The 17,891-nt window shown below is 43.9% G+C and overlaps 1 protein-coding gene across 4 annotated transcripts in view; it reads left to right on the top strand.

Annotated features, from left to right (window-relative positions):
* Positions 1-3,721: 3,721 nt before the first annotated feature.
* CAPN3 (calpain 3, (p94)) overlaps positions 3,722-17,891 on the top strand; it is a 25,925-nt gene continuing 11,755 nt past the window's right edge. For 2 of the 4 annotated variants that reach the window (XM_009868196.1, XM_009868198.1), the window contains exons 1-10: positions 3,910-4,203; positions 9,181-9,250; positions 10,972-11,090; positions 11,713-11,846; positions 12,199-12,367; positions 12,961-13,101; positions 15,399-15,482; positions 15,864-15,949; positions 16,694-16,771; positions 17,238-17,398. In XM_009868196.1, the coding sequence (XP_009866498.1) occupies positions 3,910-4,203; positions 9,181-9,250; positions 10,972-11,090; positions 11,713-11,846; positions 12,199-12,367; positions 12,961-13,101; positions 15,399-15,482; positions 15,864-15,949; positions 16,694-16,771; positions 17,238-17,398 (1,336 nt within the window). Of the gene's footprint in view, positions 4,204-9,180; positions 9,251-10,971; positions 11,091-11,712; positions 11,847-12,198; positions 12,368-12,960; positions 13,102-15,398; positions 15,483-15,863; positions 15,950-16,693; positions 16,772-17,237; positions 17,399-17,891 lie in introns of all 4 variants that reach the window. The other 2 variants (XM_009868197.1, XM_009868201.1) reach the window with 2 other exon arrangements.

Below are 17,891 nucleotides of genomic sequence, written 5' to 3' on the forward strand. Positions count from 1 at the left end.
TGACGACACAGCATCAGTCGGTCTGCAGAGGAAAGTAAAGAAAAGGCCAGCCAAACCGTCAGTCGCTGAAAATAAGGTTTGAGTAGGTTGTGCCAGTCAGTTGTGCAAGAGGAAAAGGCGGTAACTTGGGAGTGGAGAAGTCTCTCCCATAGCTGGCTTTGAAACCGGCATTTGGATTTTAAAGAGGCACGGGTCTACGTAAGTGCAATACTGGCGTAAGGTAGCAACTAAGATTTGTGGAAACATTTTCCATGTTATTGCTCCGCTCTCCCTGCAAGTACGGTTTAAAAAAAAAAAGTCTCTGCTTATGGAGAGCCCTGCTTCTCCAAATCTTCCAACTTTTGCCAAGGTTTGGCTTCTTTTACACAGTTTTTAATACCTGGCTGAGATTCGAGCTTGGTATTTATGAAGCAAATTTTTAATTTTAATAGGAATAATTCTGCTTGTAGCCATCCCACTTCATGCTTATTCGCCCATTCTCTTACAACTCACCCTAATGTTTCTTTGCCTTCTTTTCCCACCATCTTTGCAAACAGAATTTGTGTGCCCTGATGCTTTCTTCTTTCTCAAAATTAGGAGACATCTCAAGCCCCGTGTTCCCTACATCCTGCAGCTCTTTCCATATCAGGCATCCCTTTCTGCAGGCTATCATCACTCTATGGCTCAAGTTGTTTGCCCTTTCCACTTGCTACACTTGCCGATTCTATTATTTTAAAATCAGTTCTGCTTTGAGTCAAACCTGGACATGCCATCAGTTGGGTTTTGGGGGTATAAAAGGGCAAAAATTACTTAATTTCTTTTAGTCTTAGTACATTAACTCTTAGTAAACAGAGAAGAATAGTCACCAGTTTTGCCAATTAAAGGTAAGGTAACAGTCCGTTCGTACGCTGTAGCCTGCGTTTCCAAGTCCTCACTGTGCTTGGTCAGCCATTCCCACCTGCTGCTGTTTGTCCTCTGCAGGGCAGATTTCTGGGAATAGCAAGTGTGAGAGCAAACTGCGACTCCTCTGCTCCTGACTACCCAGCACAATTTGTTCCCTGACCAGACCCCCGAGTTCCTGCTTTTTCATTCTGCAGAGCTGTGTGTGAGCCCCTTTAGCAGCAGACAGCAGGAGCCTCTGCTCCCAGAATCAGCAGCCTAAGTACCGCCGTGGCTTAACACAGATAAGTTAATCCAGGTGGAACGGTACAAAATACATCTTTTACATCTGTGAGAAGAGAGACAGACCCTATTTCTGAGATAGACACTATTTTTCTATCAGCTTCTAAGTTTTAAGTGACCGTTGCTTCTCATTGTTGAACACAGCAGTGCTTCTGATAGGATATAATTATTGTCTGGAGCTTTTTAATGAAATGTTTTAACTGGTGTTTCTAAAGTTGGAAAATAAATAACATAACAATGAAACAAGTTACATGCCTTACTCCTTCCAACCTTCTCTTGAGAATCACAACTAAGTATTCTTCCAGGGTATCTAGTTAAAGTGAATGACTAGCTTTTGTACTCTGGCTCTCAGTATGATATTTGCACTACAGTAAATTCTCACAAGTCAAATTTTTCAGTTAAGCCTAACTTGCATGGATTTCAGTAGGAACTAGTTGCTGAAAATCTTAGCAGTTGTGTCGCTAGATACAAGGAAATAAATTTCAAATAATATAATTTACATTGATGTTTGTAGCAACTCACGTACTTTTCTGCATATTTATACCATAAATGAAGAAATAACTTTATAGCGTGTCTTTACAAAAAACGTAATTGAATTCACTTAGTGAAAACAACTGAGGAGAAAACTTCATAAAAGTTAAGTGGAAAATTTATCATCCATGTAGTTCTCTTTTGCTCTATCTGAACAGGTCAGCTGTTGTGGAGTTTCTGCTTGCAAGAAATTCCATCACAAAAGGCGATTTAATTCCTGATGAACAAATGGAATTTGCTGCTTGTAGCAGGCAGCACACTCATTCTTCGCTACAATGAATTGCGTTTCCTTAAAGACACCATTTGTCTCTTCCTAGTAACTCCTGTTACAGAAAAAAAACCTACATAGCAAACCCATCTGTCCAGTAAAAAATAAGAAAAGAAGCTGGATTTTTTGTGAACAGGTATAAGCACAAAATACTCCTGAACATCTGTCAAGAGCAGTGTTGGGTTATAAGTGAGAAGCGCAGGCCCACCTGCCAGTCCCTCTGTAAGCAGTAAGCACTGGCTGAGCTATTAGCTGTAGCAATAGGTCATACCCTGACACTTGCTGACCTTCTCAAGAAATAAAAAGTATAAAACCACTGCTAATCCTTCACTTGATCCTCTCCAGCAGCCCATAAGGAGTCAAATATCACACCTGTGCAACTGACATTCTTCCCGACAGAGACCTCTGCGTGCAAGATGTAATTGCTGCAGCCGCGCAACGCCCTCGCATCTCCCTGCTTGCACCGCTTTTGAAATATCCTGGAAAGCAACACGTGGCTCTGCCAAGCTGTCCTGCAACGTAATGTCAAATACGAGACCTGCAGTCCTTGCATCTAAATGTAACGAGGAAGTCAGCAATTCTGCATCTGGAAAATACACGCCGAAGCAATTGCGTTCCTGTAGCCAGAACGCTTGACTCTGTCCTTTCTGACTGCCCCGTTGGTGTAAGAAGGCTTGTGTTCATGATAAAAAGAAAAAGGATTTAGGCCACCATTAGAAGACTGAGGATTAGTACTCCTATATTATCTTCTTTAAATGTTCCCCTAGTGGAGTTTTTTTAATGAGCTGCTTTGGAAAACACCAGAATACTAGGGCAGAAGGTCAGCAATGTGTACATGAGCCGGCCTCCAGAGACTGGTGTCATTAGGCAAAAATAACATGGATGTCGTCTCGTGATTTAAGACTTCCCAATTAAAAGAAAAATCGAGGTGTTAGGGGCCTTTTCTCGGCATGTAGACAATGTCACCTTTTAAAGGACTGGCTTATAAACGTGTTTAGACTTTCTTTTGCAGACACTGTGAATTTGTCCCTTGTCCCACTGTTGTGTGACAAAATAAATGTTTAAACTGAGGCATCTCCTCGAAGATCGGTATATCCTAACACACCAAATGGCCCAGTTGCTGCACTTGGCCCCTTAAAAACTCTTCTGCCCCTATATAAAAACATGTCTTTTACATGGGAGGCAGCTATGGATCGTAGTGCTGGTGAGCTGGTCTTTAGAGGAGCCAAACCCACCTGGGAAGTATTGACCTGACCTCAGTAGGATCAAAAAATTATCTTTTTGACCACTAGGAGCGTGTTTTCAGATAATCCTCTCCACTAGTAAAAACCTTTCTATATAGGTTTTCTGCAGCAAAGGGTAGAAACAATAACTACAACAGTTCTTTTAGGAGTGTCAGGACTAGTTTCTTGGCTGGCAGTACATTAAAAAATTAGCTTCCAATTTCACTCTTCTCTCTACTTAAGGAAAAGATGAGCTGCTCTCAACCAGGAGCCAGCCCACACCCGGAGCCTGTCCCAGGAACACGCCTGGCCTCAGCACGAGCTGCGCAGAAGATTGACGCCATCTCACTTTCCCTCTCTCTCACTCTTTGCCTGTAGTTATTTTTAGATGTCAGGGGTTAAAGCTTGTCCCTTCTGGGCGCACAGGGCAGGCACACACACATACACACACGTCGTAGATTCTACGACTCGGGCACGGGAGTTAGCCAACAGATCATCTTGTTCCACATCGAGGACTAAATTCCAATTTCTTATGACCAAATACTGCCCTTTGGGAGGATGCACAACACGCTCAACCACATGGAATTTTGTTGCTCGCAAATTTGACTAGGAGACTTTCAACGGATAAGAAAACGCGGTTAACCCAGCAGCTTCCTCTTTTCTCGAATTTCCTTCCAGTTTGCAAGATCTTGCTTCCTTTCAGCATTTCTTTTGAGCCTGATTCCCATGCCGACCGCCATAAATGCAGCAGTGGCTCAGCAGACAGCTGCTGGGTCAGTTCCCAGCCCCACTATTAGCACGACAACCGAAGGTACGGGTGGGGGCACAGGGGGAATTTATTCTGCCATTATAAGTCGCAACCAGCCCATTATCAAAGTAAAGGAGAAGACCTATGAAGAGCTTCACAAGAAGTGCCTGGAGAAAAATATTCTCTATGAAGATCCTGATTTCCCACCGAACGAGTCCTCCCTCTTCTACAGCCAGAAAATCCCCATCAAGTTTGAATGGAAGAGACCACGTGTAAGTAACATATTTGCTGAGTACTTTTTACTGTACTTTTTTTACTTTTTTCTGTAGATGGAAGTATTCACTCTGAGCTTGCAGTTTTTTCAGAAATTGTGTGGTAGGGGAGGTGGGAGGAATGAGCTGAACATACATTTCCTTAGAACTCTCCTGTAAGATAAGTAGCAAGGGCTGTGGAAGTTCAGAGAGTGTGTAGATTGACTAAAATACAATAAACCAAAATAAAACACAAAGGAGATGGAATTAAATATGCAGAAGTACAGATTAATTTCTTCTTGCATGATATTTGATAGGTATTTTCTTGTCTAAAATTAAGTTATTGGGTTTGCTGAGGCTTAGTTCTAAAACACTACTTTATTTCACTTACAACTTTACTTTAGTATTCCCCTGATTTCCTAATCTATGAAAACAAAAGGACAGGTTATGGTCTGAAACATGCTTTTATTCAGTTGTTTGTTCCCAATGTTGCTTAGCTGACTTGCAAAGGTTGTTTAGCAACGTTATCCTTTTACCATGCATGTGGGTGTTGTAATCGCTATGAGGACCCACTCCTGCCTACTAATCCCATTTCTTTTTCCTGTCTTGTGGCCATCCCCCAGCCAGCCTTCCTGCTCTTTCCCACCCTGAGTCTCTCTCACAGGCAGAGGACTAATTCCTCGATTCCCGATTGATTCCCCATCCCTACTGCAGGAAGATTTGTTCTTTCCCCATCGCTCCTGCTGGGCAGCTGCTCCCCTCCAGTGAGGTGGCCCCCAGGACGTGGCTTCAGCCCCTGCCACCCCCTCTCCACATCCAGCAAGAACGTGGTTCTGAGGACCTTCCCCAGCTCCTTCTCTTGGGTGGTTTTTGATCGCCTCTTCTAGATTTGCCATATTTCCCCAACACCCCTGGGCTTCGGTGGCAAAGTCAGTGATGTCAAATAAAACCAACCATAGGAACGTAACTAAATAGCCAAGTTCCAGGAGCTCTTGCTGTTAGGGATGCAGAGGAAGGCCACGTGCTGCTCTCACAACCATGTGAGCAATGTGGAGAGAGCAACATGAGTCTCCCATCTGCCATGCCCCATGCTCGGTCATTCCTTCATCACCACCGTGACGGCATCAGCCCCTGGAAATGGGTGTGAATGAGTTAAATACAGCCACAAGTCAATCATCTCAAAAGGATAGGATTTCCCCTGGTATGACAGAGAGCAAAGCGATGCAGCAGTGCCGTGGGCGAGTGCTAGCAGCGTGGGGCGGGCAGGCTGCAAGGGTGCATATGAGAAGGCACAAAAACATTAAGAAAGAAAAAAAAGTACAATGTAACCTCAGACTTCTGTAACATAACTGAGCACAGCACAGACCATGCCTTTGTTTGTGGAAAAGTTCAGACTTCAGGGTTTCTAGCCCTAAGACAATTTTTAAGCCAGTCGTTCACAAACAAGTTTGGAAGCTTTATGCTTATTACTCATGTAGCAGCGACAAGCTGGGGACGGCCTTAAGACTCAAAATACAAGCTAAACATCAAACCCAAAGCTGCCTGGGTTCTTTTGACACAAGCATCCCATCACCTCATGTATCTGTGACGCCAGCTGCAGGTAGAGAGCCACAGTCTGCATCTGCCAAGCACTGGCATGGCTTGGGGTCATGGATCCAGTCATCTGACCCCGACAGGTGCCTGTGCCTTCTGTTGCAAACTTGTTTGGTTTAAAACAACCTCTTTAATTCAGGTCACTGACCCAACAGGTCTCACATATAACACTTTCTCCTTTTATAATATGCCTCCTGCCTTGTCGTCCACACCACGACTGCAAAATGAGAATTCCCTCAGGTGCTAACGCGAAAGGGATGTATCTGCTGGCACTGATCTCAGATTGACCCAGGACTTCAAAACTGAAGGTTATGTAGCATCAGTAGGGGGACTCGTCTGATAATGTTACACACACAAATAGCTACAATAGATGCGTTAACAGAACATCATGAAGTCAAATGAATATGCAGTAGTAAAACTGGGCTAAAGAGTATTTTGCCAAGAGATTAAAGCGATAATTGAAGCACCCAATGTAAAGATTCAGCTGCACCGGCCATGTTTTATAACAGTCTGTAAAGATATGGAGAACTTCCATTGCTAAAATGCAATGGCATATTTTTCGGTAAGGAGAATAACTAAGCTTATAAACTCTAGTTTTACAAAGTGGCAATTTTGAATACCTTGAAATTCAAGTCAAACTTTAATTGAATCAGACTTCATAACGTATTCTAAAAGAAAGCAGAATATCAGAGCGTTCAGAAGTCAGTATCCTAATACTGGCTTCACTTTAGATCTTTTCCCTGATTTCTACAGTGTATTGTACGTGCCACATACTCCCAGAAACAGCAAGTAAATACGTGATCGGTTGCTCTAATGTTTTGTTTAAAGCAGAGAGCTGGAAAATAGGCAACCTGTTTCTGACTGCCCCTGGCTTCCTGAGTCACCTTAGTCATGTCACCTAATCAACACAAGCTCCCGCCCACTGCCACACGAGACTAAACGTATGAGAATACAACATACGTGAAAGATTAACATTAGCCTTAAATGAGCATTATTTGCAATGACGTGAATCCACATGGGATTGTCGAGCACAACTTTTTCCAGAAGCTCCAAGTATTATTCGAGGAATCAGAAAGTTAATCTAAAGGGCATGTGTTTGCCGGTTGCCAGTGCGAACACCAGGCGCTGATGACGGTGCCATTCCTCAGCTGAACAGTACTTCTTTGTGGTAGCTCTCAGCGGGCTGTGCTGATGCACGGAAAGGCTCTGGGTCTGCTTTTCCACCTGGGATTTATGAGGATCCCTCAGTAAGTCAGACACATGGATGACGCTCTGCCGGGACCTAGGCTCTACTTGCTTCTCCTGGCAGCGGCCGTGCCGTGACTGGACCTTTTCCTCGGGGTTCCCACAAGTCATTCTCGTGGTGCTGAGTTTTGTCCAGCATCCCAGGCTCCAGTGTCCCCCTTGCTCTCCTGCTCTTTGCAGCTGGCACTACCCAGAGGTCAGGGTCCTCCTCCACCACCTCCCAAAACAACTGTCCTCTGCTGCCGCGAAAGCAGTGAGGGCACGGGGACTGCCGCTGTGCCTCGCAGACGGGAGGACGGCTGCCACTCAGGGCAGCTGCGAGCCTTGGCACGGGGACAGTGAGAAAACTGAAACTGCGTCAGGGAAGGCTTAGGTTGGATCTCGGGAAATGCTTCCTCACGGAGAGGGTGCTCAGGCACTGGGATGCTCTGCCCAGGGAAGTGGTGGAGTCATCGTCCCTGGAGGGGTTTAAGGAGAGGCTGGATGTGGCACTTAGTGCCGTGGTCTGGCTGATGTGATGGTGTTGGGACATAGGCTGGACTTGATGATCTCAGAGGTCTTTTCTAGCCTCAACAATTCTGTGATTCTGTAATAGAGATTGAAAAAACCGCAACCCAAAGCCCTGGCATCTCACAGCTAGTTTTCAGGAGAGCACCACAGCAACACAAGGAAGAATACTTTCAACAAAGCGAGTGGAGAAAAGCATGAAGGCATCTCAGACAGCTGCCTTGACCCCAGGACAGCTGACCAAGGCCCAAAATAACAGGACAATCCCTCCATTCCTTCCCTTGAGGAGAATAAGGTGGCTGCTGGGGGAAACTGGATGCTGATCTCTTTCTGACTAAATGACTAATCCAATTATTTACATCAAAGCAACTCTGCTGATTACTGTAAAGGGGAAAAATAGTGGGCCCAAGCCAAGTGTAACTACCAGACCTGAAACATGAGTCTGGGAAAATCCAGGCCTACCCTGATGACATGGGAAAAAAGCTTCAGACAGCAGAAGTAGTGTCAGCTGCCTGTACTGCAGCACAAGCAATTGTCAGTTGCTTCTTCTCTCTCCTTCCCACTCAAGCCCTGCCACCCTCCAGCAGGTTGGGTTCTTGGATTGTTTGTTGTCTTCTTCACCATTTGCAGCTGCTCAGGGAAGTGGTCCTCAGGTTGCAAAACCTTTCTTTCACAAGAGATGAGTCCAAAAGTTAAGTGTCGTCTTTTTCTTCCTCACACCAAGTATTTGAGGAAGAGAGATGGGATAAAGCAGGGACATCTTTTTCCTCTGTAGGACAGGTTGTACCTACTTCTTTCCCTTGGCTTTCCTATACCTTGTGGTTCTTGGTCCCCTATAGAGAAGGTTCTTTGTAATCCTGCAATAGTCCCACCTCATTTGCTGGGAGTTTCTACATAGTCCTTCCTTCCCTATAGCAATTCCTTACTTATTTATGCCTGTACAGAAAGTTGTGCCCATTCTGAATTATTGTAAGTATCAACAAACCCAGTACATTGTCCTAAGTGCAGGACAAAAGCCAACCTTTCTGTCCTCAGAGACAGATGATACCTGTATACATTTCTGTACACAGCACTGGCAATTAAATACTGCAACACAAAGAAAAGAGTAAAATTTCTTAAACAGCAACACATTATTCCTGAGAACTAAACATCTGATCCTGAGCAAAGTTTAAGGAGGAACACCAATGGGGTTTATTCCTGATGAAATGCCTTCTTCAAACCTGCTAATACCCTGGCATATTGGTTACTGCAAACTGAACACCTTAAACCTGCAGTCATTTTAAAATAATTTAATCTGGTCCCCCGATGCTTTCCTGTCTCCTCCAATGTTGTTGTTGTTTCTCCATATTGCATAGAAAAATATTTTTTTGGATTCTTCTCATTTTAATATGTTTGCGCTCCATAGAGAGGGAGCCCCCGAGGCTAGCTATGAGACCCTGTGGATACATGGAGAAAACTCTGGCTGAAGGCTGGAACACTCAGATTCTAAAATATTTTTGTAGTGAAACTCTGCAGCTGAAAACTCTACAAAAGACTTTAATATCTGTAAAGTATCCCACAGGGAAACATAGTCTTAAACCAGCCTTTATTTCTGTTGCAAACAGGCATCATAATGCATGTTTTCCTGCTCATCCATCTTTTTATATTTGGCAGGAAATCTGTGAAAATCCACGGTTCATCATAGGTGGAGCCAACAGAACAGATATCTGCCAAGGAGAATTAGGTATGACATTCTTACTTCAATTCTGCACTTTTTAAAGTCTGTGTCATAGTTTAGCTCTCAATTTTCTTTTGCTTGCAAGGTGATATTTGAAATCCTCTGTCTCAGCCTACCGCTACATACCTACCTTCTCTCTATAGCAGATTATTGATATCTGCATAGCAGCAATCTAGGGAAGAACTTCAAGCAAAAATGCTTTACAGAGTGTTTTGCTCTTCATGCACTACTAGCATCGGCATGTTACAAAAAAATACATTTGGCCTTGCTTTCAGGCTTTGAGGAGGGACAAAATTAGTTAAGACAAGAAGAAGAGATAAAGGAAAGGACTGAGATAAAAATCTGATGAGCTACTGTTGTATTTTTTTGCATACTTAGTCCTGTTATTTCCATACAGGAGCCTCCAGCTAAGCGTGCCTTGTACTCAAGGACAACCTGTGTGTAGAAGACCATAAGTTCAGATGCTCAAAGATACTTTGATATGCAGAGCCACTACTTAAGTACAAGTGATGCCTCTGCAAGCGTTGTCCGCTCAGCACTCGCCTGTCTTCCAGGGTTTTATAACTTCTCCTGTAATATTTTTCATAAGTTAATATATCCCATTGTGTGTTTGTCTTTTCATTTAAGTGTTGTTCTGTGTTTGTGACTGTCCTCATCACCTTCCCAGTACTTTTCATTAATTTATTTAAAACCTCCTTTATTTTTAAGATGGCTAGAACTTCACAGTTCCCCAGGTGTGGATGCAAATGAATTTACATACATATGATGTTCTCTCTTTTGTGTTCCATCCCTTCCCCAACTACTCATAGCATTTTTACCTTTTTGACTTCTGCATAACATCGAGCAGTTTAGAAAACTCCTGGTTACAGTGGGCCCTATGTCCCTCCTAAGGGGAAACAGGTAACTTAGAATGTGATGATAAATGCATAGAGATGGCTTTCCAAAATATATACACGTATGTATTTCTATATGTTTTCTCATTCACCGGTTCCACAAATTTCTTTTATAACTCCCTGGAATCAGGTTTCATTTTCTCTACCTTGTATGATTCTCTCACCCCACTAATTCACACTGCTCAGGCAAGCCTACCCTATAACCTCTCTTACAGTAGCAAGTAGGAGGTTTTAATTAAAGCATCCTTTGCTGAACACAGAACTACTATGGGCTGAAATCATTCTCCCAGGGCTCCCACAGAGGCGTAAGGCTTGTGCAAGAGTCTGAAATTGGAACTGAAAGGTGCTAAGGGGGACAGCATTTGTTACAGTGCAGACATAGATTCAAAAAAAAGAAAAAAAAGGAAAAAATGAGAGACTGTTCCTCAGCTGTGGAAAGCTCCACCCGCACAAGAGTCATCTCTCAGCTGGTCTCTGTCCTAAGCTCCGTAGGATAACTAGTGCGGAAAGTCAGGCGGGCATTCCCATGGGACAACGAAATCTCAACACAGGTAACAGTGCTCATCAGATTTTAGGTTTTTTCCTAAGTTACAGGAAACATTATCTATTTAATAGACACATCCTTAGCCCTGAACGATGCCAATGAGCATTTCCAGAGCAAAAAACAAATCAAGTGCTAAAGTACTGCAGAAGGCACAGAGAAGGGCCCTCTCCTGAAAGGCGATGGCGCACTCTGCTGAGAATTAAGGTGTTACTTTGCAGCATCTCAGGCTTTCCCTTTGACCCTAGTTGCTCTGTCCCTTCATTTTGGCTGCTGCTCCTGCTTGTTTACAGGTGACTGCTGGTTCCTGGCTGCCATTGCTTGCCTGACGCTGAATAAAAAACTACTCTGCCGCGTCATACCTCATGACCAGTCCTTTATACAAAACTACGCTGGCATCTTTCACTTCCAGGTGAGTCACTTCATCTAACGGGAAGCAGATGTACCTGCACTGACCCGAGAGCTCAGCTCTTGGCACCTCTTCCCTCTCGCTTCGCCACCCTTTGGAAGTGAGAGCGACAGCAGGGAAGGAAGAGGGATTGAATTGCCTCACCCTGAACTCTTCCAACAGGGCGGTCACGGAAGGGCCAGCCCACACAGGCAATTAGGGATCATTAACCCACCAAGGAAGCATTTGCAGATCGTAGTGTTCAGCAACAGGTGCCTGGTCCTGCCTTGCTGCTCAGATGTAGCACTACAGCCAACACAGACCGGAGGGTGCTTGGCAAGAGCATCTATTTTTAGGCCCACAAACAGCTGGTCTGTCAAAAACAAGTTCCTGAAGAACCCCTTATTCAAAAAAGGCTGAGTGCTTTCCACATTTCTCTTGGCTCTCCTAAGGGACCTCTCACTGTCCCATGTGTGTTCCCCAAAGGAATTCAACTCGACTGCCTCCCTCCTAATGGCGAACAATTTTTGCCACATTACAACATGAATTTCCACATTTCTCCTCTCTCAGGAGGAGAAAATTCTCATTTCTTTCCCTCCCTGCTTCCAAGTCAACCTATTTGTTTTTCCTGTTTGCCTTTATTCAGTTCTGGCGCTATGGAGACTGGGTGGACGTTGTCATCGATGACTGCTTACCCACATACAACAATCAGCTGGTCTTTACCAAGTCCTCCCAGCGCAACGAGTTCTGGAGTGCCCTCCTGGAAAAGGCCTACGCAAAGTAAACTTACTCGCTGGACAGTACTGAGCTCTGCACCAAGGCTTCGGCTGTGACAGTGGTTAAACCCCTTATGAATGAGCACCTAGAGAGGCTCTGAACATACCAGCGCCTTTTCCCACAGATTTTTGTGCCTCAGAATTGAGGATGGGCTAAAAGTGTATTTTATAGGGGGTTTTGCTACTCATTCAGAGGTCTATATCTAATTCTCAACATTGGCTCACAAGCAGATGTTTTTGTGGTTGGTTTGTTTTTGGTTTTTTTTAGTATTTACTTTTACATATCTATATTTATACACAAATAAGATACCTACATCTATCTGTGTAAGAGAATCTCTTTCTTTTCCCTTTCCAAGACTCCATGGGTCATACGAAGCTTTGAAAGGAGGCAACACCACCGAAGCCATGGAGGACTTCACCGGAGGAGTCACAGAGTTCTACGAGATAAAGGATGCCCCTAAAGATATCTATAAAATCATGAAACATGCCATTGACAGAGGATCTCTCATGGCCAGCTCCATTGATGTGAGTCCATACAAGCTTCGCAGATAAGAGGAGAGGGGATCCCTCCATCTGTAATCAAATATTTGCCACCTTTTGCAAGTGCTTGGTGTAGTGCACATAGCAAGCAGCCATTCCTAGGAGATGGAGTGATCTCCACTAGACACCACCCACTAGCAAATAGCAAGCATCAAAGGGGAAATGAACAGAAGCAGAACGTGGAGGTGAAGGGGTGTGATTAGCAAAACCAACACTTACCACCCTCAGTGCCCTCGTCCAGTAAAATAAGGTTAGTATGGGGGTACTGCAGCGCTGTTAAGCCACAAATCTTCATGTCAAAGATGCCAAGTTTGTAAACACTTTGGAAATCAATGCTTTAGTTGCCACCATAGCCTCAGACTGTCTTCATTTATCATGCTAAATTTAAAAGTAAACAAAATTTCAGCAACCATTATGGAACATGAAGACGCAGCGAAGGCAGGAGAACAACCAGTGCCATCAACCTCTGTGGATGGGATGGAGATAACGAGGGAGAAAATTTATCTAGTCTATCTTTTACTGGTCACCTTTCTTACACCATTTCTCTTCTCTCTTCCTGCCTCATCTTTCTGCGCCAGGATCACCTAGGCTTTTCCTATGGATCAGCTCCTCGGAGCGACATTGGGGAACTGATTGCTCGAATGGTGAAGAATCTAGAAAATGCACAGATGTCTCACTCCACTGCAGACTACCAGGGGACGGATGAGAGGCCAGCCTGGGTTCGTATGTCTCCAGAAGCGGTTGCCTTTACAGTGCTTTTATTTACAAACATATCACCTGTGCTTTTAAATCCTTATTTGGCTTCACTGAATCATTCCAACACTAAAGACCTATCCTTATGGATGCCATCTGACACAAGCATTAGAAGACTTAAAATACTAGAATCCCCAAGTGTGTTGGGGACGTGAAAGAAAGAAAAAGCAAACTCTGCACAGAGCTCTTACTCCAGACAGAAAAGCACTTGGTGAATTAATTTTGACATAGAATACTATTGGGCTCTGCCCACACATGGAGGGGGGTCTGCTCTCGGGATGCTTCTTTTAGATTACTGCCATCAAATTCCTCCTTTAAAATGCCTAGCAAAGAAAAAGTATTCTGAGTTTTAGATGTGTGATGAGGTAGAAAATAACTCCAGTCTACTTAAGTATCCAGCAAAATAAAAGGAGACACATTAAAACCATTTAAGAAACAGAACATATTGATAAAAGCTTTCAAACATGTGGAAGGATACGTTGCCTTCTCCTTCCCTCTGTCAGGCAGCAGTCATACCTGGCCCTTTAGGCAACCGCATCTCTGTGACAATGAAACTACATCTCACACTTTGCAGAGGAAAAAAATCCAACAAAAAACCACTTCCACTGTTGCAATATCTAAACATTTGGCTGTGCAAACCGTCTTCTGTATTTGCAGCAGAAATAGCTGGGGTTTTTCCTCTTTTGACATCCATATTTAGTCTTCCTAAAAAGACCGAAATGTTGCAATTCTTTGAGAAAGCCCAGTACGACTGGTCGGTTTTTGCAAGTGTGTCTGCCCAAATCCCCCATGGTTTGGGGGGTATTTCCCCCCCACTGACTGTTTACTGAAAGAAAGTTGCAAAATGCTTTCTACAGTTCCTTCCCCAGCTGCCATTCTGCAGATAGTTATTACATATTTCCAGGACACTACCAGAAAAAAAATAAAATAAAAATCATGACTCTTGGTGGAAAGAGGCAGATGGTGTAGGCATCAGAAACACTTCTGAGAAGTGACACAGGACGCGAGCAGAAGTTAATATTCTTAAACTGAAAAAAGAAAAAACTTCTAGTAAGTAATCATGGCAGCAGTGTGAGTAGACATGAAGAAAAAAAGAAAACAGATATGAAGTTGTAGGCATAGAAGTATAGAAACAGGAGGAAGGAAAAAAGAAAAGAAAGAAAGAAGAGAAACAGGAGCAGACGGGAAATAATGGAAAATAATTGCGACAGCCAGGAAATATTTGGATGAGATCCTCCTTGTGCAAGCTGAGAATGTATCTGTGTGACCTTACTAATTCTCTGTTTCCAGCCCTGGCTTTTTCCTGCCCTCAGATGTGTCGAGAAGCTGCTGGCAGGACCTAGAGGTGACAGACACAACTGAGAAGGGGAGGCTTCACGCATGGTCCACATGGACGTAGCCGAGCCTTCTCCTCCTGCTGACCTCAGTGGTCTCTCCTACAAGTACAGCGGACTGTGTGCACCTGCCATCTTGCTGTCAGCTCTTTATCTCCCAGATAAACAGCGCTTTGAAAATAATAAAAAAAAAAATTTTTAAAAAAATAAATGTATCAGACACACTAACAGTTGATTATCAAGACACCAAATGTATTTACACCCGAGCCACACACTGCTAAAGCAAGCTTATGCCCTTCCTGAATGTCAGTTGGGAAAAATTTCAATCACAAGGATTTTAATGTTTATGGAATAAAATGTACATTTCCACAGGAAATTAATTTTTCTTAAATAGTGTAATTGGAAGGAATAGTGTATTAAATACTGTACTTTGCTGTCATTGTGATCAGATAGCAGCCTCGTGTAAAGACGAAAGTATTCTTACAGGTGTTGATCTGCTTTGATGTTCCCAGTTAATGTGCAATAACCTTACTGAGCCATACAAGAACACTCGTCCTAGAAAGGGCTGAATAACCCTACTAATAGAAAATCTAATTATTTTGATTAAGCATGCTATATACTAGCGTGTTCCAAGTGCAAAAAAGCAGTGACCTGCACGGAGGGGGAAAAGTAAATCACAAAACATCCTTTCCAACTGGTATTACTAACTTTTTCCTTTTTTAGGTCACGTTTTATTCTTTCCTAACCAATAACATTAATTCTGTGAGCACTAAGCTTTGCCACCTTAGCAATCGCAAAGAAGGGAACATGAGAAAAAGCCCCATCATCCCAACGGTGTCATCCTCCCTCCAGAAGCCCTTGGGTGGAAACAGCTGCCTTAAAGTCGAGTTTTGCATGACTCTGACAAGCCTTTATCTTGTGTCCAACAGACCATAGTGCCAATGCAATACGAAACGCGGATGTCTTGTGGGCTCGTCAAAGGTCACGCCTACTCCGTCACGGCGGTGGAAGAGGTATGTACGGTCCCTTTCCTCCAGCTCGCAGGAGACGTGGCACACACCGTGCACGCCCGCAAAGCTATGAGAGGCAAAACGGGTTGCGAGATAAGGAAACCAAAAGTTTATATTTAAATAAATTAAAGCCTTGTGAAGAAAGAAGCCTGCCCAAACTGTGGCTTTCTGGGGAAAACAGATACTCCACTGCTTGGGTAGAGGCGGCCGCAGCCAGAAACCTCCTGGTCTCACTGCCTGCCTGTGCACACCCCAAGACTGGGCAATAGTCCAACGAGGCACCATTGCTGGGGGCTTGGCATCCACAGTTTGACAGGCACAACATTCTCTTTTTGAACCTACCATCAGTCTATTCTTGTTGCCTTTTTTTTTTTTTCCTATTAGACCACATTTAAAGGGGAGAAAATACGTTTGGTAAGGCTGAGAAACCCCTGGGGGCAGGTGGAATGGAACGGACCTTGGAGCGACAAGTGAGTACAACAGAGCTTCACGTGATTTGGAAAAAAAAAATAAAAAAAAAAATTGCAGCTCTATTTGCATCACATGTAACGATGAGGTACCTGAATTGTGTTTGCTCTCATTTTGAAACAGGCACTTCAAAGCTGCTCATAGCTGATTACTCAGCTGAAGCTCTAAAAAGAAAAGAGTACCTAAAAATGTTAAGAGGGCACTTAGTGAACGGAACTGAAGAGATAGCCCAGTCCAGCGGCACAGTCAATGCGATTTTACTGTCTAGGAAGTTCCACAATGCCCATTTTCAAATTAAGATGTGACAAAACGTAGAAAAATCTTTCAAGTTATGAAAGAACTGGATGAAGCAAAATGTCAGTACATGAGCGAGTTCAGGCAAAGCTTCTCCTTAGTTTTTTACTGAAAGGCAATTTCAATAGCTACTCCAGCAATGACAGTCTGCAAACACTTTTTTCTCCAAGCTAAATAAAGTGAACACAGTTCAGCAGATTTTTGAGACTGCTAAGAAGAAACCTGAAGGGAAGGCAGAGAGAAGTAGGGCAATTGCTTTTATTTTGGGGGGGAGGGGGCACATGAAGAGGGCACATTGACAGCAAATGGTTGCAAGGCTCACAAAGGAAAAATTATCTGGAGGTAGCAAGATGACTCTTGACTTTCCACCCTATGAAGCTTATAGTAAAGAGCAGAAATTTTATTGAAAACTGCATTGCAAATCGTAATCAAACTTGTTTACTCCTTTGAAGGTCAGAGGAATGGAACTTCATTAACGAAGAAGAGAAAATCCGCCTGCAGCACAAGATCGTAGAGGATGGGGAGTTCTGGTAAGAACAGTCAGCAGCCTGTGCTTCTCCGGGAGATAGGCAACTGTAACAAAAATTAAATCACCACTGCACTACTTAAATCTGCTAAAACCATTGCAATAATGCCTGCTCCCCTTTATACTCCCAGCGAGCCCTGCTCTGTGATTCTCTTGTTCCCTCACCAGGGTTTATTGAGCAGCCACAAGCAGATCAGTCCTCCTAATTATGCCACACTTTCATGAGCTCCCCATCACCCTCTTCCTACATACCAACCTCTCAGCCCAATTTCCCCCAGTTTGGAGCTGTACCTGCGTTAATTGACCAAGCAGCATGCCAAATGCATGAGGAAATCACGGCACTCCCACTGCGAATTTGCCCCAATAAGCAGCATTATCGTTGCTCACCTTCCTCCACCTCACCAGGATCTCTCAGACAACTGCCTACCATGAAAATCCCTTTGGGTTCAGTTTCCCCTCAATTCCTCCAGGATATCATTTGAAGATTTCATGAGGCACTTCACAAAACTCGAGATCTGTAACCTCACGCCCGATACTCTGGAAGCTGATAAACTCCAGACCTGGACGGTGTCGGTCAACGAAGGGCGCTGGGTGAGAGGTTGCTCGGCTGGAGGTTGCCGCAATTATCCAGGTGAGCAATGGGTCTCGGGAGGTATGGGGGGGTTTTAGTGGGGATTGTATGAGATCCCACGGGTGAAGCCACACCACATACTGATCAGCACTTGGCCATGGGGAAAGCCTTGCTTCCTCAGTGGGCGAGGCACGCAATTTTGTCACTGGAAAACTTCTGTCACTATGTTTGTGACAGCACCTCGTAAGCCCCAAAGGGCAGGTCCTAATAATTCACATTGCCCCAAGGAAGATGAAAGAGAGATTAATCTCACTCTAAGAGTTAAATTTCACTCCAGAAATCCACTTTCTGATAGAATCATAGAACAATCATAGAAAAATTCAGGTTGGAAAAGACCCTTGGGATCATTGAGTCCAACCATTGACCCTACACTACAAGTTCACCCCTAAACCATATCACCCAACACTACATCTAAGCGACACTTGAACACATCCAGGGATGGCAACTCAACCCCCTCCCTAGGCAGTCTGTTCCAGTGTCTGACCACTCTTTC

The sequence above is a fragment of the Apaloderma vittatum genome, unplaced genomic scaffold (assembly GCF_000703405.1).
Source record: "Apaloderma vittatum isolate BGI_N311 unplaced genomic scaffold, ASM70340v1 scaffold1584, whole genome shotgun sequence".
In the NCBI taxonomy this organism is placed as follows: Eukaryota; Metazoa; Chordata; class Aves; order Trogoniformes; family Trogonidae; genus Apaloderma; species Apaloderma vittatum.